Source organism: Marmota flaviventris, chromosome 5 (assembly GCF_047511675.1).
Source record: "Marmota flaviventris isolate mMarFla1 chromosome 5, mMarFla1.hap1, whole genome shotgun sequence".
NCBI classification, from domain to species: Eukaryota; Metazoa; Chordata; class Mammalia; order Rodentia; family Sciuridae; genus Marmota; species Marmota flaviventris.
The window spans coordinates 89,946,377-89,967,947 of record NC_092502.1 but is presented as its reverse complement, the minus strand read 5'-3'; the positions used below and the strand labels follow the sequence as shown (position 1 = coordinate 89,967,947).

The 21,571-nt window shown below is 33.9% G+C and overlaps 1 protein-coding gene across 12 annotated transcripts in view; it reads right to left on the bottom strand.

Annotated features, from left to right (window-relative positions):
- Positions 1–21,571, bottom strand: part of Arb2a (ARB2 cotranscriptional regulator A) — a 474,828-nt gene that overhangs the window by 142,091 nt on the left and 311,166 nt on the right. For 10 of the 12 annotated variants that reach the window (XM_027927921.2, XM_027927922.2, XM_071612418.1 and 7 more), the window contains 2 exons: positions 20,895–21,011; positions 14,513–14,597 (listed from right to left, as the gene is read on the bottom strand). In XM_027927921.2, the coding sequence (XP_027783722.1) occupies positions 14,513–14,597; positions 20,895–21,011 (202 nt within the window). Of the gene's footprint in view, positions 1–11,724; positions 12,413–14,512; positions 14,598–20,894; positions 21,012–21,571 lie in introns of those variants that run through there. The other 2 variants (XM_071612411.1, XM_071612412.1) reach the window with 2 other exon arrangements.

Sequence of the window (21,571 nt, the reverse complement as noted above, 5' to 3'; positions counted from 1 at the left end):
TATTGTTTTCTCTCTCATTCTTCCTTTAATTTTTTACTTCTTCTCTTCTCCTCCTTCAAAATCATCACACCCTATATCACTTCTGTTCTCTCTCTGTCCACCATTTGAAATTATAAATCCTTTTGCAAATTTGCTGTTTTTATTATAGGCAATAACTGATCATATCCTTTCTGTTTATTGTGATAATTAACATTGTAGACATCATAGTAGGAACTATTTGGTTTAATGCTGTATATTGTTTGCATTGGTTGTCATTATTATTTTTCTCCTCCTAAACAGTGTACTAGAAACCTTTGGGGACACCATAATTCCACAGGGTAGAAACTCTACTGCCTTAGATCCTTACTGTTAGATGGGTAGATACAAAAACAACATGAAAAAGCGAGGAATGCAAACTGCCCCTAAAAAAACAGAGATACTCCAATAACAGATTCCATCACCACCATAGTGGAAGAAATGTCAGAGAAGGTGTTTAGAATGTACATAGGTAAACTGAAATCTGTGAAGTAAAGGATGGTATAAGAAATGAAACCAGAAAGAAAATACAGGAAGTGAAAGATCACTTCAATAAAGAGGCATAGATTCTGGGGAAAAAAAACAAGCAGAAATTCTTGAAATGAAGGAAACAATAAACCAAATTAAAAATTCAATAGAAAGCATTACCAACAGATTACACCACTTGGAAGACAACCTCAGGCAATGGAGACAAAATATATAATCATGAAAATAAAGTTGACCACAGAGAGAAGATGTTAAGAAACCATGAACAGAACCTTCAAGAACTATAGGATAACATAAAAAGAGCAAATTTAGGGTTTATTGGGATAGATGAAGACACGGAGATACAAACCAAAGGAATTCACAATCTTTTCAATGAAATAATATCAGAAAATTTCCTACACCTAAAGAATGAAATGGAAAATCAAATACAAAAGGCTTATAGGACCCCAAATATACAAAATTACAAAAGACCCACACCAAGACACATTATAATGAACAAGCCTAACATACAGAATAAGTTTAGAATTTTAAAAGATATGAGAGAAAAATATCAGATTACATATAAGGGGAAACCAATTCATATCTAAGCTGATTTCTCAACCGAGATCTTCAAAGCTAGGAGATCTTGAAATAACATATACCAAGCTCTGAAAGAAAATGGATGCCAACCAAGAATCTTATATCCAGAAAAATTAAGCTTCAGATTTGCAAGTGAAATAAAAATCTTCCATGATAAACAAAAGTTAAAAAAATTAGAAAGCCTATATTACAGAACATAATATTCCATGAAGATGAAATGAAAAAAGAAGTGAAAACCAGTAAAGGGAGGAAGTACATTAAAGAACTAGTCAATCAATGGAGAAACTAATTCAAATTAAAAACTGGAAATAATCCCAAATGACTGAGAATACAAATCGTATCGCAATAATAACCTTTAACATTAATGGCATAAACTCATTAATTAAAAGACACAGACTGGCAGACTGGATTGAAAAACAAGACCTAACAATATGCTGTCTCTAAGAAACTCACCTCATAGGCAAAGATATCCACTAACTGAAGGTGAAAGGATGGGGAAAAAAAAAAAAAAACAACATATCACTCCCAGGGATCTCGTAAACAAGCAGGGGTTTCTATCTTCATATCAGATAAAGTAGACTTTAAGTCAACGTTAATCAGAAGGGATAAAGAGGCCATTTCATACTGCTTAAGGGAATTATACATCAACAAGTGACGATCATAAATATTTATGCTCCAAACATTGGAGCACCTATGTACATCAAACAAACCCTACTTAATCTCAAGAATCAAATAGACCACAACACAATAATATTGGGTAACGTTAACATGCCTCTGTAACCACTTGACAGATCGTCCAAACAAAAACTAAATAAAGAAGCTATAGAAGTAAAAAATATAATTGATAATTTAAACTTAAGAGACATATATAGAATATTTCATCCATCAATGTCTAAATATACTTTCTTCTCAGCAGCATACAGATCCTTCTCTAGTATAGATCATTTAATGTAAGGTATCATATATGTTGGCATACAATTGTAATATTACCTTAATATATTTTTAGCATCTGTACTTAGCTGTATTATTTCTTCTCTCTTTCATATATTTCTGCTCCTACTCTTATTTTTTCCATCCTACTATACAAATGGAAAATAATTTGTTATTCTTGTTTCTTTCTGATACAACTACTTTAAGTTATAAATGTTCACCTCACTACTGTTTCATTTCAGAGATCCTGATATTTTAAAAGCTTTTATTATCACTTAGCTCAAAGTACTTTTTATTTACTTTTCTTGTGCTTTCTTCCTTGACTTCTGAGATGTTTATAAGTTTGCCATTTAATTTTGAAATAGTTGACATGTGGGGTGGGTTCTATATGTGTTAAGGTGATTGACTTCTAATGTAATAAATCATGGAGAAAACATAGCACATGATTTCAAATTTAAAAAGAGTAATGAAAATGCTTTTCATATTGATTGTATTGGTTACATACATGTCAAAACTGATCAAACTGCATACTTAAAATATGTACATTTTATTGTACTTCCATTTTACCTCAATAAAGCTCTGGAGAAAAAAATAAATTTCAATTCCATCTTGGAGGGGTCAAATGTTTAAACCATTGCAATTTGTATGCATGTAAATATGTATTGGTAAAGCATAGAATAGAAAAAAATTACCAAGTATATAATGTATGTATTTCAACAATATACAATTTTTACTATTTCAGATGTGTGTACACTCAATAAATAGTTGTTAAATGTAAAAAAACATTCAAAAAACTTTACACCAATCCTCCCAATCAATAAATGGGCAAAAGAACGAAACAGACATTTCACAAAAGAAGAAATACAAATGGTCAGTAAATATATGAAAAAATTTTCAACACATTTAGCAATCAGCAAAATGCAAATCAAAACTACATTGAGAGGCTGAGGTTTTTGCTCAGTTGTAGAGTTTGCCTAACATGTGTGAGGCACTGGGTTCAGTTCTCAGCAATGCATATAAATAGATAAAATAAAGGTCCACTGACAACTAAAAAATATTTTTAAAAAACTACATTGAGATTTCATTTCACTTCAGTTAGAATGGAAATCATCAAGAGTAAAAAATATAAATTCTGGTAAGAATGTGGGGGGGAAATGTACACTCATACATTGTTGGCAAAACTGAAAATTTGTACAACTACTCTAGAAAGCAGTATGGAGTTTCCTCAAATGATCAGGAATGAAAACACCATATGACCCAGCTATCCCACTCCTTGGTATTTATCCTAAAGAACTAAAATCAGCATACTATAATGATACAGGCATATCAATGTTTATAGCAATACAATTCACAATGGCCAAGTACTAAAACTAATCCAGTTGCCCATCAAGAAACAAATGATTATAGAAAATGTAGTACATACAGACAATGGAGTTTTACTCAGCCATAAAGAAGAATGAAATGATGGAATTTGCCACTAAATGGATGAAACTGGAGAATATTATGCTAATTGAAATAAACCAGACTCAGAAAGTCAATGGCCAAATATTTTCTCTTATATGCAAAAGCGAGAGTGAAATGAGGGAATAAAAAAGAGAAAAACAGGTTGGGGCAATTCCATGAAAACAGAAGATAGATTCATGGAGTAAAGGAAAGGGACCTAGAGAAAGGGAGGAGTAATGAGAAAGAGAGGAAATGCAGAATGAAATTGACCAAATTTTGCTATGTACATATACAAATACACCACAATAAATTCCACCTATATGTATATTTATAAAACACCAATTAAAGGAAACCAGTAGAGGATGGGGAACATGAGGAGGGAGGAAGGGAGAGCAATCCTTAATAGGTACTGAAATAGAGCAAAATGTATTTCATACATACATGAACATGTCAAAATGAAATACACTATTATTTATAACTATGATGTACTAACAAAAAAAAAACTTCTGAAATGTTAGCTAACAAAAGAATCTTCAAGCTGATATTGATTAAGTTATTAGAAATTTTTGATTGAGTCCCCTTAAAAAGTCTCATTATAGAGATCATTGCTACAGAAAGCTTTTAAAAATTATATACATTTTCTTGTCCAATTTTTCAAATCATAGCTATAGTATTTTGTGAATTAAGATATTACACAACACAACTGAACTCTGACAATGATTATGCCATGTCATTATTCAAAACATCTATAAACTTTATGGTATATGTTTTCTACATCTTAGTACAACATGTTGAATAGTTGGGATTAAATATGTATGACTGAAGAAGATATTTATTAACAGACATTAAGGGAAGATATATGAGTACAAAGTCTCAAAGAATATTCAGACATTGAGTATCAGTTAATTCAATTTTTACATCTATAAACTTAGGCCACTGATCAAATGCTCAAAGTTTAATATTAAATAGAACTATTTTGCTTTAGAAACAGACTGTATTTTAAGAAATATGATGAAACAAAAACTTTCAAAATTATATTCCTGCTTTTAACATGCTGATAATCAACTCAGCACATCTTGAGATTTTTAGAAATACAAAATATTTGCACTATCTATGGTGCTTAATGTTCACTTTAAATTTTGATTTTGGTGCCAGAGAATATTCATTTTAAATGTTTTGAATCACCTCTAGAAAGCAATGCTGTTTCTCTAAGAGGTTTATTTCGGGAGTATTTTTACTAGCAGACAGATTTATCGCTGGTAACTTGCTGTCAGTCTGTCTGTGACAAGACAGAGCAGACAGACAGGGTGCACCCCAGAGCAGATGGGGAATGTGTACACAAGAGCAGCTACACTACTGGCTTTAAGGGAGGCATGTGGTCCACAGAGAGAAGTGAAAGGCAAGTGGAGCCAAGCAAACCACACAGGTCAGGTAGGGGAAGAGACACATATGGGCTAGAGAAGACATGATTCCATATACTGGCAGGACCAAGGGACTCTAAGTGGAGGAGACCAGAAGCCAGGACTGACTGACTTTTTGGACAGTTATAGACACAGCATTAAAAGCCATGGTATGAGAGCCACTGGTATGAGAGCAGTAAAAGTAAAAACTTTTCCATATTAACTCATAATTCATTTTCAGTACAAATACAAATTCATATTATTCAGTTATTTATGTAAAAACATTCAAAAATCATTATTTTTTTTTTTATCTTTATAGAGAAGAGTTAGCTCAGTAAAAGGAGAGTTGCCACCTTTACTGCCAAATTCTTCAAAGGATTTTTCACAAATTGGTTCAGAAAGCTGTAAAAAACATGGTGGCTATTTTTAATTTTTTTTTAAAGTGAGATTTCTGGAGTAAGACTACTTATATTCACTGTGGTTACTGGAAAATTGAAAAAGTCAAAATAAGAGGATAATATTGGACCTTATAAAATATATATAGTCAGGGCAAATATCTGTGATTTATGTAGAGGAAGCTCTAATAATTTAGACAGGTTATACTAAGTGATTCTGTAATCAATTATTTCACCCAAGTTCCTTATTCCAGCTATTTATAATGCATGATTCACTGAAAACACAGAATTCTTGGTGGTCAACTTTTAGAATACTCATCCCTTACATTAAGTAATAATTATAAGGTGGCATGGAACAATGAATAAGGAAACTGATAAATAAAAGCTACAAGGCCAATTCTATAGTCATGAACAAAAACTGCCTGAAAAGTGCTATTAACTTAATGAAAACATCACTTAACAGATTAGAATATATCTTTTGAATGGATAGAGGAATGCTACAATTATTAGCAGTACATGCAGGCAAAAATGGTACTGTATCATATATGCTAATATGAATTGAATTTTAAAATCTGTTTACAAGATATAGTATAGATTTTCAACTAGCTAATTCATCTGAACCATATCTAAAAACATTTCAGACAATTCAACTTCTTTGCACATTCTGAATGACACCATATTTTAGAGTCTATTACTGAATTTTCATTGCTATCTTTAGAAGAAAGTTATTATTCAACAATGAAGAAGAGATATAACTCCATAGTGTCATTTCAGCAAGAGGTATTTTCAGCAATAAAATGAATGAATGTTTAGCAAATATTCAGTAAGTTCAGTTAATGTAAACAGTCCGGACTACTGACTCAAAATTAGGGCTACCAAGTTGTACACAATTCAAATTCACCTAGTAATTGCTAACATTCCACTGCATATTCTGGTGAGGAAATGTGGCATTCAGGTACATGTTATCAATGGCCCAGTTCTATATCCAAACCAAGAAAGTCCCATCTAAATTTGAAAAATATAACTTTTCGAATTTAATTTCTTAACCAGTAAGACATTTATTATGTTTGATTTCTTTTTCTCCCCACCCCCTTTACATTATACTACTATCTAATTTTGAGGTGTTCAGATTTATATCAGTCTTCTGGGTAGTCTGAAATTATAAAGAAAAGCCTGTCTAAGCCATAAAAGGGGCAAGGACCAATATGACTGATAGAAGTTCATGGAGGAAATACGCTAAAAGACATCAGGCATCCATCTGGACAACAAACTTTCAGTGAATCTAGGTTCAAGTTTTTTCTTATCAGCAGGTAGAAAATGATGCTATAAGGTAGAATACTGACATGTAGAGCTTCCTCTACATGTCTAGATCCTTACCCTTTAGGTGAGAGAGGAGGGCTTAGGGTAGCAAAACTGTCTACTTACATCTGACATTAAGTGATCTTGTCTGCAAATCCAGAGCACTGTATAATTTTATACTTTCCTTTATGTGTGCTATAGCAATAACCTTAATAATTTGTTGGTAACCATGAATTATGGTTCCCGTGGACCTTAGAGAACTGGTAAAATGAGTCTGAAGAGAAAGAAGGTTATGTTTGCACTCTCTCCTCCACACACACACTTCAGTTCCTCTCTCACTGTTTTGTATTTTCTTCTACTACTAACAGGTGATATACTTTACTTATTTATTTTGATCTTTGTTTTCCCCACTAGAATGCAAGCTCCATGTGGAACTTTATTTGCTGAAATTCTCTGTGGTGTTCCTGGCACCTGGAGCAATGTTTGGTACATAGTATATACCTGCTGAACCCAGAGAGGCACTCTGGGAGCACTTGGAAGGGACTGAAATTATACCAGCCTCAGCATCAGGGTAATGTTACCTCAGGCAGAACCAATCTGGCAAAGAGCGTCCTGTCAGTCATGTGAAAGCCAAAGTAAGCTGCACCCAAACTTGTAGGAAATCAGAGATATCAACACTCTCCAACCTTGCTGGTTTTCAAACATGTATATTTTTCTTTCCCTTTTCCCTTGGTAAAAGCCTCCTCATCAACAGTCACAGATTATATTAACTTTTTATTTTTTTTGGGGGGGGGAAAGCAACACATCACATGGGATCATTTCTAATTTAATCTTTACTACTACTCCAATGCCTCTTTCAATTTTATTGTTTCCAGATTTCTATGTCTTACAAACATTTTTTTCATTCAAATATTCATTTTCTTTTTGCATTCTCCACCCTATTTTCTATCCTTTTGAGGATCTAGTTTCTGCATAATATTTTGTGATCCTTATCAATGTCACACGGAACACAGAAAAACATGAATAAATAAAACCCCTTGTTGTTTTTAAATAGAATTAGAGACAAGAAAATGGGAGAATATCTACAAATTCACTCCTATAGGATTAAAATAATAAATAATAGTTCAAAAAATGATAGCCTTGAATTCTAAATGGCTGAGATTGTATAATACTGCATTACATTTTTATAGTATCTTGCTCATCTGGAAAAATACTGAAAAATCTTTCCAGAAACGGTAGAAATTGCCCACATAGAATTTCTACAAATAAGTGAGGCAGATATTTGCTATTGCCATTTTATAGAAAACAATAAACCAAAATATGGACTATAAAATAAAAGAAGATTCTATTACATCATTCTCTGAAGAACAGTGTGCTTAACTGGTCAATTTTACTAGTAAGTTTAAAAAAAAAGTGGGGAATCAGCTACTTATCACAGATTCAAAACCTCTCAAATATCCACCATTCACTTTATGGTACAATTATGGAAAAGTCCAACTTCACTTTAAGTATAAGGCCAACATTGTCAATAATGAAGTAGGAAGTTGCAGAGTACTATAGTTGCTTTCAAATAGTAAATAAAAAATAAAAATAAAAAGATAAATAAGAATAATATGACTGCACTGAAAATAATGGTCAGTGATATTTTAAGTAAAAATTTAAATTTTCTGTACCTTTTAAAAATTTATAGGTGCATAGTAAATACAATTCATAAATTGAAGTTATTATGAGAAATATATCTATTTTTCTTGTAAAGGGAAAAAGATTTAGTTATAAAGGAAAAATACAGTATTAAATGAGTATGTGTTTTCTTAGGCAATCTCACTGCTATCATTTGAAACTTTCAGTCAACAGGTAAAATATAACAAGAAAAAAACCTTTATGATTTAGCAAGCTCAAAGGAAAAAAAAGGATTGCATTAAATTGAATTTACAGCCTAAGTAGTCATTACAAATTTGTGGTCAGTACATACACGGAAAACTTCAAATAATATTAATACTTTAAATTATAAATTATAGGATTATTGATCAGAGAAGTTGGTGTTTCAAAGGTACTTCACAACAACTTTTGGTTATTTCCATTTGAATTTCTTTTTTTTAATTTTTAAATTTATATATGAGAGCAGAATGCATTACAATTCATATTACACATACAGAGCACAAATTTTTCATATCCCTGTTTGTATACAAAGTATATTCACACCAATTCATGTCTTCATACATGTACTTTGGATAATGATGTCCATCACATTCCACCATCATTTCTAACCCCATGTTCCCTCTCTTCCCCTCCCACCCCTCTGCCCTATCTAGGGTTTGTCTATTCCTCCCATGATCCCCCTCCATACTCCACTATGAATTCTTGTCATCACCTCAATCCATCACCTCAATGAAATAGGTCATAAAATAATTTCACCATCTTCTGCCTTTAAATGATTTCCCTTCCAGTTCCTCTACTTCTGGTAATGTTATTTTCATTGTCCAGTTACTTACACTGGAGCTTATTGTTGCCTCTTCCCTTTCCACATCTGATCTATTTAACATTAAGGAGAGTGGAGTCTTCCTTAGTGTATCCATTAGTTCTCTTATTCTTTGCATTGTCATTGCCATCACTCCAACACATACTTCAAATATATCCTTGCATTGTCATCAAAGCTTGCTCAGTCTACCACCTGGGACTTCTTTTTCTTTTCTTTATGTTCTTACTAAACATTCACTGCTCAACATTTTAAAGGACTTTAAATGTTGAGGAAAAATCCCTGATTTTAGTTGAAAAAATTCTGTTTTTATAAATAAGTATGGGTAGTGTTGGGGGTGCTAGCCCTAACTTTTCTCTTATTTGATGCAATATAATGTTGATGACAGCTTCAACATTAAGAGACACCCACTAGCAGAAGGATCAGAAAACAATTTTTCCTTTGTTAATTTCTAGGGGAAAAGATAGCCATGATGAGCTCTTATTCAATGCTATATCTTCTGCTGCCAGAATAGCGTCTGGAAAATAGTGAGTATTCAAGAAATATCTGAGCACTAAATGGATATGTGCTGAGGTGTATATATGAAATCTTCTGATTTATCTCAAACCCCACAGGAAATAGAGGGTTGCATAGCAAGTTCTGTCCTAAGAAAAAAATTCGTTCAGAGAAGAGCTAAATAATTAAGATGACTTAGTATAATATCAAGTGAGTATGATAAAGATGAAAAGTAATATCTTATTTCTGATAAATTGCACAGCAAAGTTCAGCCAGGTAGTGAGGAGCAAAGGTAGAAATAAACTGTGTTCAATGACCATTTTATAATTTCTTTGGAAAGAAACCCTAAGATTAGAGCTAAGATGAGCCTTACAAGGCTGTGGTCTCAAAAAAAGGATTAAGGTGGTTTCTACTTGAGCTGTGAGTGACCACCACAGTTGACGTTTAACCCTGATGCAATAATTATCTACTGCTATGGGATAAATCACCTCCAAACTTGGCAGTTTAAAACAATGAAACACTTATTATCGCATGGTTTGTGTGGGTCAGAAATTGAACATAGCTTGGCTGGGTGGCTCAGGCTCTGGCTCTGGCTCAGGGTCTCTTACCAGGCTACAATCAAGGTGTTGGTTGAGGGTGAAGTCATCTCCAGGCTCAACTAGGAGAGAATCCTTTTCCAAGGTCACTCAGTGGCTGTTGGCAGACCTTAAGCCCTACTGGCTCTGGGCCAGTGATACCAGCTCCTTACTATGTGGGTTTCTCCACAGAGCAGCTTACAGCACGGCAGCTGGTTTCCATCAGAGTGAGCAGGCAAGAAGACAAGAGAGAGCCTAAGGTCTGCCAACATTCACTGGTCTTACCATGTTCCCCTTTATTCTCAAGCAGCAGGCTTGACAGAATGGTGGAATGAATTTTGGGAGATTGTTATGATGCCTGCTAGGTGGCAACACCTTGCAGATCTGGAAAAATGTCTTCCAGGATATGGAATTCACTCTAAATCAGCATTTAATATACAGTCTATTTACCCTCAATCTGGGGGTGAAGGGGATAAAAGTGGATCAGCTTTTTTTCCTATTACCCTTAAAACTGCTGTTTCCCATGGTCTGACTTTAGACTCTCCTGGTATAAATGTCTTGGCTCCACAGGGAGAAATGTTTCCATTGGGAGATAAAATAATGATTCCACAGAAATGTAAGCTGAAACTACTGTCTTGTCATTTTTGAGCTCCTTAAGTGGAATCAACAGAAGTAGAGAGTATTGCTATACAGGGTGGATAATGGATCCTCATTTCCAAAAGAAAACTGAGTATCTACTACACAATAGGGGTAAGGAAGAATATGTCTGCAATACAGGAAGTGCTCTGGTGTGTCTGCTAGTACTTTCTCCAATTACTATCAATAGGATACCACAACAATCTAATTCAGGCTAATGGCCATGATTCTTCAAGAATGAAATTATGGGTCATTTTTCCAGGCAAGGAATGTTAATCAGCTAAGGTACCTGCTAAAAGCAATGGGAATACTGAACGGGTAGTTGAAGACGCAGTCATAAATATCAGATATGACTACATGATCAGTTGCAAAAAATAAAGAATGTAATAGAATTTCTTCTCTTTAAAAATATATATGTATATATTAGTTATTGATAGACCTTTATTTTATTTATTTATATGTGGTGCTGAGAATCGAACCCAGTGCCTCACACACATGCCAGGCAAGTGCGCTACCACTGAGCTCCAGCCCCAGCCCCTTCTTTATTTTGACATGAATATGTGTATGCAGATATACACACTATTTTAGTTTTTGTCTCCTCTTTCATTCTTTTTCTATTTTATTTTTTTTAATATTTTATTTTAGTTGTAGTTGGACATAATACCTTTATTTTATTTTTATGTGGTGCCGAGGATCGAACCCAGGGCCTCACATGTGCTAGATGAGCACTCTACCGCTGAGCCACAACTCCAGCCCCTCTTTTTCTATTTTCTTAAATTTATTTGTTCTTGGGTTGGGGTTGTGGCTCAATGGTAGAATGTTTGCCTCACATGTGTGAGGCACTGGGTTCGATTCTCAGCACTGCATATTAATAAATGAATAGAATAAAGGTCCATCAACAACTAAAATATTTTAAAAAATTATTTGTTCTTTTCAGTTATACATGACAGCAGAATCCATTTTGATATAATTATACAAGCATAGGATATATTTTATTCTCATTAGGATTCCGTTTTTTGGATGTACATGATGGTGGGAATCACTGTGTTGTTTTCATATATGTACATGGGCCATAATATTATGTCCGATTCATTACACTGTCTTTTATTCCTTTATCATCTAAGATGTATCAATAATAACTTTATCATACAATATTTAAATTATAGGATACCAAAGGTGAGAAGAATGCTATAAGGCAAGGACAATAAAAAGACTTTGTACCTACTTCTGGGAAAAGGGTAGGTATGTTTTCAGTTGTACATGGGGTAGCTGTTCCATGTTAGATGCAAGCATGACTTTATTAATTTCTTTAACTGGAAATTAAGTGTGTCTTAAAGAGATGTATATGAGTGCCAAATTGGCATGGGGGCCATTGTGGTAGATTTTTAATGTGTAAATTTGGCTAGGTTGAATTACATTTTCCAGAATTATTTTTCCTATGTTTCTGGTTAGGATGGTACACAAGGGATTTTTTTTTCCATTTGGTGGGAAATTTGGAGGCTTAATATGAGACAGCAGCATTTCTAGCACACACATGTTGTCACTTATCTGCTGGCTCATCTTATGGTGTGAGCCAATAGCTAGGATGGCATCTGCTCCATCTTCTCTTGAGTTCTCCAGCATCTTCGACTCCTGGTGCAGATATGTGTGTGTTTAGCTCCATATGACAAAGGGCAAACACTTCTACAGGACACCCAGACGACCAAAAACAGAAGCAATAAGAACTGAGATGGACTTCAGTCCATCTCCGTCTTTACATAGATTCCAGCTCTTGTTTATGGGTTCTAGCTCATTCTTGCTCTCTGCCACTTTATATCTAGCTTCCTTTACTAGGTATTTGCTTTGTGGACTCAAGTTCCAGGATCAAATGCAAAGTTAACACTTACTGACACTGTTTCACTAGTTCTGGTCAAATATTTATAACAAATATTTTCCTTTATACTGAAATAATGCAGTCTGTCTTCATTATTTGTACATTCCATATTTATAAATTCAGTTATTCACTAAAATTTATTTGTAACCCTAAAATCAAAATCAACTTGGCAGTTTTTCAATCATTCACAGACATGCACATGTGCAGAGAGGTTAAAAAATTGAGTCACTGTTCTTAGCTAAAGTTGAACAAGGCCGTACTCTTCCTTCTTGTTTCAGCTCTCACACTGTCAACAAGTGTCCTTTCCCAGATGACTTAGTATCATGTTTTTCATATTTTTGTGATTTCTCTGTTTCAAATGGCCCCCAAATATAGTGCTGAGGTACTATCTAGTATTTATAAGTATGAAAAGGCTGTGATGCATCTTATGGAGAAAATATGTATGCTAGATCAGTTTTGTTTAGGCATGAGTTAGTACTGCTGGCCATGAGTTCAATGTTAATGACTCAACAATGTATATTAAATGAGTTGTCTTTAAACAGAAACATATAAAACAAATTTATATATTGATTCGTTGACAAAAATGTGACCAGAGGCTCACAGGAACATGACACTATACATCCCTCAAGAATAATGATCCAGTATTTGCTAATTTGGTGTTCTCAGTGACTTCATAGAATATAATCACCATGAATAATGAAAATACATTGTATATTATATGTACACAAATACATACATAAATTATGTATATAAACATATTCGTGTGTGTGTGTGTGTGTGTGTGTGTATGTGTCTGTGTCTGTGTGTTTTGTAATGTACAAATCTCCTATGGACTGCTTTTACAATTAAATTCTGAGAAACTTATAAAATTTAGCTATAGTGATAGTGAAACTCACCTGAAGTTTATGTATTAATGGTAGTGGTATTTAATTATCACAATAGTTCATTATCTAGAATTTGAGTTATTCTCCAAATTATTTCCTCCCAATATGTAAACATCTCTGCAATTCTAAGACACTTAGGGATTAACTATCACCTATGATTGTTACATGGAGTAGTTTGTGCTCCAAATATCTGCTTATTCTGCTTATTCTCCAGCATTCATGGCCAGAAATGTCCATTTCTGTTATTAGTCACAATCAGATACCACTGCTCACTTTGTGTTATCATACAAATTGGTTGGGAGCTGTGAAAGCCAAAATAAGAAAGCAACGACAATGCCACTCTCTTTCCTTACCCAGAGACTCATGTACAGATCCTGTAGGCTGGAAACAATGCCATCCTTACATTTTCTTCCAAATGCTTCCTGAGGTGTTCACCTCTTCACCTCTTTCCTTTCAACAGGCAGGCCAGTCTTGCCTTTATTCTCTGTGAACATCTTCAGATCTATTCCAGTCCTTGCTCCTTGTACTGCTGTTTCTTTTACCTACGATGCCATCTTGCTTGTCTTCCCACAATCTAAATTCTATCTAACACACAAGGTCCAGCTAAAAATCTTAGCATGAAAAAACTTTTTTTTCCTAAAGACTCTAGGCCATACAATAGTCTTGACTGCCTGACTTATCATGGGGTTGGTGCTTGATCAGAGATAAATATCCTGTGAAAAATTCTATATGGCTACCAGTCTGTCTTTTTTAGGCATTGTCTATCCAAGCTCCAATAGCAACTTTCTATTACTCTTAATTTATCTCACTTATTTATCTTACTGAAGTTTTGGTAAGCATTTTAAGCTTCTGAAGAAATTTTGATAGTGGATTAGACTGATGTCATATACTACCAATAATTCTTTCAACAATTCTAGGTAGCACAACATACTTAATTCACAAAAAAAGGATTCTACATCTCATTGGCATGTTTTTAACCTTAAAAAAAAAAAAGACAAACCCACATATCTTTAATCAAACTCATACCTGCTGAGACTCGGGGACAGTCAGGTAGCATGGACTCCACTGATGTATCTAATGGTTCTGAGCTAGAGACCCAATTACAACAGTTCTGCAATGTAAAAGAGATAATGTGGTTGAAACACAATTGAAACCATGGCCAAATATTCAGTTGAAAGAGATAAATTTGTCCTATAAAACCAATAACTGGAAGTATATTCAATTTATTTACCATATATTTAAAATATTTTTCTTATGTAAATAATAATTTTTCATGACAAAAATGACTGGAAAAAGTATATTTTTTTGTTTTAGCAAATCATCTGTGCTAATATTAAGAATACATGTAATCTTCTGTGAACTCTGATATACTATATTTCTAAGAAAAGGTTAGATGCCAAGAAACATGTGAATAAAAGGATTATAATTAAGAAAAATTTAAACAGATATCCTTTAAAAACTTTTAGAAATGATTCTTACTTTGACATAGGAAAGAATAGCTAATTTCTAAACTATACTCTTTGTGGAATACTAGAAGAAATGAATTTTGCATTTACTCCTCAAAATCTGGCCCATATAAATGTACTATTTTAATTTTTACTTTGACTTGCTTCATGAAGGCTTTATCAAAATGGTTATATAGAAATTCCCCTGGTGAACTGCAGCTGTGTATCTGAGGACACAAACTTTTCAGTCTTAAAGATCAGTCTCTAAGGTGATGATGATTTGCAACTCAGACAAACAAAATAAAAATACTCTATTTCTTTTATACATTTTAAGTATTCATTTTAATTATGGATTAAAAGATATTAAAATCATATGGCTTTAGAAAATTTCTCAGTTTTGTGCACGCACGCGCACAAACACACACACACACACACACACACACATACTCAATTTCCAGACAGATTTTATTTTAAAAGAAATCATCCCATCAATCATGTAGGAAAAATCAGTGATTGCTATTCTGGTAAACAAGCATGTATTGTGTATTTATAGATGCTTGCTGCCCTGGTTGTGCACCATGGAATCCGTCTTCACTGTGGAAAGATCCTTGACTGGTAGATCAAGTGTCTTATTGTATTTCCTTAATTCATTCTGTCTGGAAGAAGATGTCAGCTGTGTTGCAGTGAGGAGAGAATTTCAAAGGCCCCAGTCCCCACCAATAAAGGCCGAGGAATGGCTTTTGAATAGATTTGTCAAGGCAACCCTACTGTTCTGGGACCAGAGAGAGCAGGAATAATATAAAGGAAGGGTTGCTGTATGAGATTAGAAAGTGAAGTTCACAAAGCATGGCAGATTTTTGTAAGAAACAGTGGATCAATGAAACTATTGAACTGTGCAGGGAAAAAAACATGAAAACAAACACAACATCTAGTAATGTTCTTAAATGCTTTCTCTCTTTTTATATTTAAAATGGATAAAATATTACTATTTTCATGTATTACAAAAGCTTGCCAGTTTAGAATGGATACGTACTCTACAATGTGCACTCCTAATCTTAATTAGCAGATGAATGCAAAATTATACAATGTAAGAGAGTAGAAATTATAAAAGAAATAGAGTTTCAGAAGATATTTCATACATTTGAAATAAGTAAAATTAATATTACCATTGATAGAATACCACATCAGAGAATTCTAGATAATGCAGAAGATTAGCACACAATTAGCCAGCTTTTATATACAATGTGACACTTGCTTGTAAGAAATAAGTATTCTCCAAAGCAGTGTCAAGATATGTAAATGGATGATTTGTTTTATCATTCATCACAGCCCCTAATAAATTCAAAAATCATGACTTCTATAGGCACTAAAAATAGGCTCCCAATGATACAGGGAGATAGCTTCAATGAAGAATGACTTTCTCTTTCTCTCTCTTTTTCTTAAACAATTCAGTCTTTTCAATGACAGCAATTAGCACTACCAACAGACAGGCAGCGATTAGGTATATATTTTAATTATTATTCATCCGACTAGTACCTCCAAATCTGATGAAAGTTGGCTATTACCCAGGTAATATGTCAGTCTTTTAATACTGTTCACCTACAGTTCACATATGTAAAACTATATTTCACAAGCTTTTCTAGTATTAATAAAAGTGATGGTACATTATAATATGCAGGAGATTAATCATTTTCTAACTTGTTATTGACTTTTTAAAGCTGAGCAAAATGAACTTTTGTCCAGGTTCTTCAGATCACCTTTAACTCAAACACTGACTCAAAGTACATGTTTTTCACGTTTTACAATTCAGAAATTTCAGTTTTTATCTAAGCATATGTCTTAGCCTTTGATCACTCATAAAAATCAGAAAGAAGTTAAGCACCCTACAGCTGAAGTGAATATGCCTCAAAGTTCTATGGAATGACAAAGTACCTGTATAGAACCGTAAAGGTTTGAAACTATAAATTTGTGTATATGTATGTGGCATTTTTACCCTACTGAGAAAATTATATAGAAAACAAGGCAAAACAAGCTAAAAATGTTTGCCATATGATAAGAGTATAGTGAAATTTAAAAAACATAAACATTGGAAAATACATGTAAAGAAATTCAGATAGCTATTACATATGAATTCAACATCTGAAATTCCATTTTATCACACTTGACTCTCCATGCTAAGTTTCTATAGTTACAAACCTAGTATCTTTCACTATTTTCTAATGCTTATCTATTGTTCTTATCAATGTCCCAATTTAGCCTTCATTCCAGTTCTTTAGTCAGGATAAACACTACTAAAATATTTCAGGTGGCAACAAAGATAGCCCACTAGGAAAGCCCTACAAAAATTCAAAATTTGAATTTTTTGAAATTTGAATGGTATGTGTTAGCAGCCTTTGAGAGCTTTTTCTCAGGTGCCCTGAGTAAGCAACAAGGCATGTTGGACTAGAAATACCAAAAGTTTCATGCTTGAGTCTCAGATGCAGTGCCCCTTAACATGAAGAAGCATAAAGAAAGAAGCCTTTGGCAACAGCCAGCAGAGTAGGATGAATCACAAAATGAGTGTTTCTCTGGGTCTGAAGGAAAGAGAAAACAGACAATGGCATGAATGTTATTAAGTATTTTCAATTAAAATTTTTTTTGTAAGATCTCTGAGATTATGACTTTACAGATTTTTGTCATTGTAAAATTTCTTCTTTGTATAAGCCAAAAGTTTGGAATCTACTGATATAGAAGACCCAAGGCCTGGGTAACTCCATTTAACTTGAACCAAGGGTTTACAGTATTTCAAAGTAGATATGAAATGAAAAATTTTATAGGAATGCTAGGATCTACTATATTTAAAGAGAAAAGTAGGTAGTGGCTATTCCTGTGTAAGGTATTTGGAGATGCTTCTGCTGATTGAGTCTAGGTTTTTTCATGCTATTTTTGCATTTGTCTGAAATGTACATAACAACTGATTTAAAGAGTGATTTTTAATATGGAAGGCACTGTATCTTCAGACAAGTACAACTATGATTCACTAGGCTGTTTCTAGAGCCTCCAATCAGAGCTGAAGGGTGACAGAAAGAAACAGGAAGAAACCACGACTATTCCACAGAACTGTACATCTGGTTTGGCTACAGACTTTCAGAGGCCACTCAGTTCTGAGAAGTGCCTCTTAGGAGCTGCCTTCAGTTGCTTTTCACCTCCATTCCTGAGACTGGCCTACCATCTACCGTCTTTTAGTTGGGACAAATTTTACTTGGAGCAATTATCAAAAGTAGCCCTCTTTGATCTTCTCCCTTTAAAGGGAATTATTATTATTCCCTTTCTCCCTTCTCTTTCTCCTTCTTCTTCTTCTCCTTATTATTATTATTACTATACTTTCAGTGCTGGGGATCAAACCCAGGGCCTTGTATGTGCTAGGTAAATGCTCTACCACTAGGCTATATCCCAGCACAGGAATTATTATTTAAAAATTGCACAAGTAAAACAAGATATACTTCTTAATCTTTGTGTTATATGCTAAATTGATAAGTTTAAAACAAATAACAGCTTTTATAGTAAAAAGCTTACCATTAATAATTTTATTACATTAAAAATGTTTGCAAAGCAAAACCAATTTTACTATTTTTTAGTATAATAGGAATGACTAGGCAATTTGTACCATTGTTTTACTTACAAATTTTAAAGCAATGTTTGATGCAATGATGAAGCCATTCATCAAGAGGATAAAAGCACTAAGGCTTCCTTCACAACCAAACTGTTATTTTTATGGACAATACTCCAGCTTAGCTAATGTACTTTTCTTGGGAAGTATAACTACAAAATTTCTCAGTGTGTTTATTGATCTCAAATGAAACTATAGGAGGTGGTAGGAAGAGGGCTGCTGAGGGAAACAAAGCTTGCCCTAGAGTACCTTCTCCCAAAACCCATGCTCAGTACAACAGCCCTTCCTATTTACTGTAATCCAGGCTTGTTTGTTCTTCATAATTTTGAGGAGTCTTATAGTGTGGAAAGGTACTGAAAATGAGAAAGAGGGAATGAAGTTTCATTCTGAGTGTTGGAAAACATTGAGCTTTTGTCTTGCCAAATCACAATGAAATCTTCTCTACTATCCCCTGGTCACATACACAGGTAGATTAGACAAGGACATTTGTCACAGACTTGTATACCCTCCATTTTGGTTGTCATTTTGGAAGAGGTCTCAGCAGGGATAATTTCAAAATTCAACCAAGAATGATCAAATAACTTTTATCTTGGAGATAGTATAGTGTTTGCTATAATAATATATCTCATCTCTTTATGTACTGCCATTTGCTTTTCAGGGGGTTTTCTTTTCTTTTTAAACATAGTGTCATTTTTTAAATACCTTTATTTAGTTTATTTATTTTTATGTGGTGCTGGGGATCAAACCCAGTGCCTCATGTGTGCTAGGCAAGTGCTCTACCACTGAGTAACAACCCCAGCCCAGGAGGTTTTCTTTTTGATCATCACCTTTGATTCTTGTAAGAAGAGATCATGAAGCACACAGAATAGAAATTATTATCTCTAATTTACAATTATGAAGCAGGCCAAAAAGATGGAGTGGCTTGTCTAAGAGTATAAGTGTTAGTGAAGTAGCTGGTACGTGCTAGAACCATAAGTACTGATTTACTTACTGTGAAAAGAAAAACATGCAAAGTGATGTGGTCAGAAAGCATCTCTGTATTAGAATTGATTTAACCCCCAGCTCCTTTATAAGTTTATAGCATTATAAGTACTGGAAAAAATATTTTGGACTTTCCATGTGTCAAAAGCACTTTTTCTAATGGAGAATAACAATAGTGATAGCAGATTGGTGACACTAAAAATACAAATATATGGTGCATGTAATATATCATATACTTCTATCTACTCAAAATTCTTTTTGAATATTAACTATCTGGTTCTTACAGTGGATTATGAAGCCTAGTAGAATTTATCCACCACACATTCCTATAGTGAGAGGCCAGCTAAAGAGATATTCAGATATTCTATAAACAAAACCCAAGGGGGTTAGGGTGTGGCTCAGCAGAACAGCACAAGCCTAGCATGTGCCAGGCCCTGGGTTCAATCCCTAGCACCTCAAAAAACCCAAATAAATAAAAATACCCTGAGAGAAATGTAGGAAGATTAATCAGCTCACTCATATACATGCAAATAAATTATGTGACTAAACAATTGCTATAGCTAATTATTAATTATGATTACTATTGATTTGTTGTGGGATAGCTGATATCAACTGCTTATAATATCAGAAATGTAAATATAAAATAAAAGAAGAAAAATTTCAACTGGATATCTGGAATAGAATAAAGGAAATAATGGGCTGAAACTTTTGGAAAAAAGAAAAAAAATCATGCTCTATGAGGCCTTGTTAGTTTTCAGATTCACCAGCACTTAGGAAGTATAAAAAGATGCTTTCTTAGTCTGAGGCTAGACAATGGCCAGGGCCTGGGTTACTTTCTCCTTGCTCAAGGGTTTGGTATAATACTATTTTAGCTTTTTACTTTTTCTCCCCCTACTGGCAGTAGTAAGCCAATCAATTCAAGAGTGGCACATCCTTACTGTTTTTCCATAAGAAAAGGACAAGACTTGAGTGTTCACTAAGCTTCTTTTTTTGTCATTAAGAGATACCAATGCTAAATAGTGGAAAAATTAAACATCTGGGAATAAGAGTCTCCTTAGACCACATCACTCTTTAGCCAAAATTCTAACATATATTGCATGCATACATAATATTTTATGGAAAGCCAAAGGGCAGGGAGGTGCTTTAAAAAAATCATTTGTTCTTCTGGAGGGCTTTATATTATTACTTTAACTGCATCCAGTTTTTCCTATTTCCTCTCAATGTTCTGCTTCTCCAAAGGGACTGTGGAAGTAGAAGGTGATAAATGTTGGTGGGAGTTCAAGACATAAAGACTCACAGCCATTCATGCAATATTGAACAAATCAAGTCTCACCTCTCTCATCCATTCCCGAATCGTTTTTCCAGCTTCTTGATGCCATACATTGTGAACAGAGTCTGTCAGTGCCACAGCAGTTACCTTACTTTTCACATCCGCTTCTCGTTGAATCATCTTGTTTTAAAAAAGAAAAATAAAATATTGGTTATATTTTTTCCTACTGAATGGAGCCTGCTTAGTCATACATAATAATATATTAAAAATGAAAAAAGCCATATGCATCTATGGCTCAAAGTTACTCTTTTCTGCACTGAACACATACTCTATTCTTGTCCATAGAAGTGAAAAGACCTAATATTTTCTTTTAGAAAGATAATACCACTTAAGTCTTAGAACTACGCAGCTCTATTATTTTCCATGTGGTTTGACAATTCAAGGATTAAAGGGATCACAGGGGAATCCCTGAGGGTTTCTTTTACAAATTTTTTCCACCACTTCCAATTTCATTGCTTCAGGGAAGTTAGCACCTGGGGTTCACTGTTAGCTACTTAGGACTAACTTCTACTAATTTTCAGTACATGGCAGATCAGTAAAGACAGATATCTTGTTTTAACTTCAATTTAACTAGCCTGTTCTTCACCATAGCCTTGTAATTCTTGGTGTTTTAAATGCCTGAAAAAATCCTTTTTTTCCCCCAAAGTCTTATCAACATTATTTCTCTTTTCAATATTTTA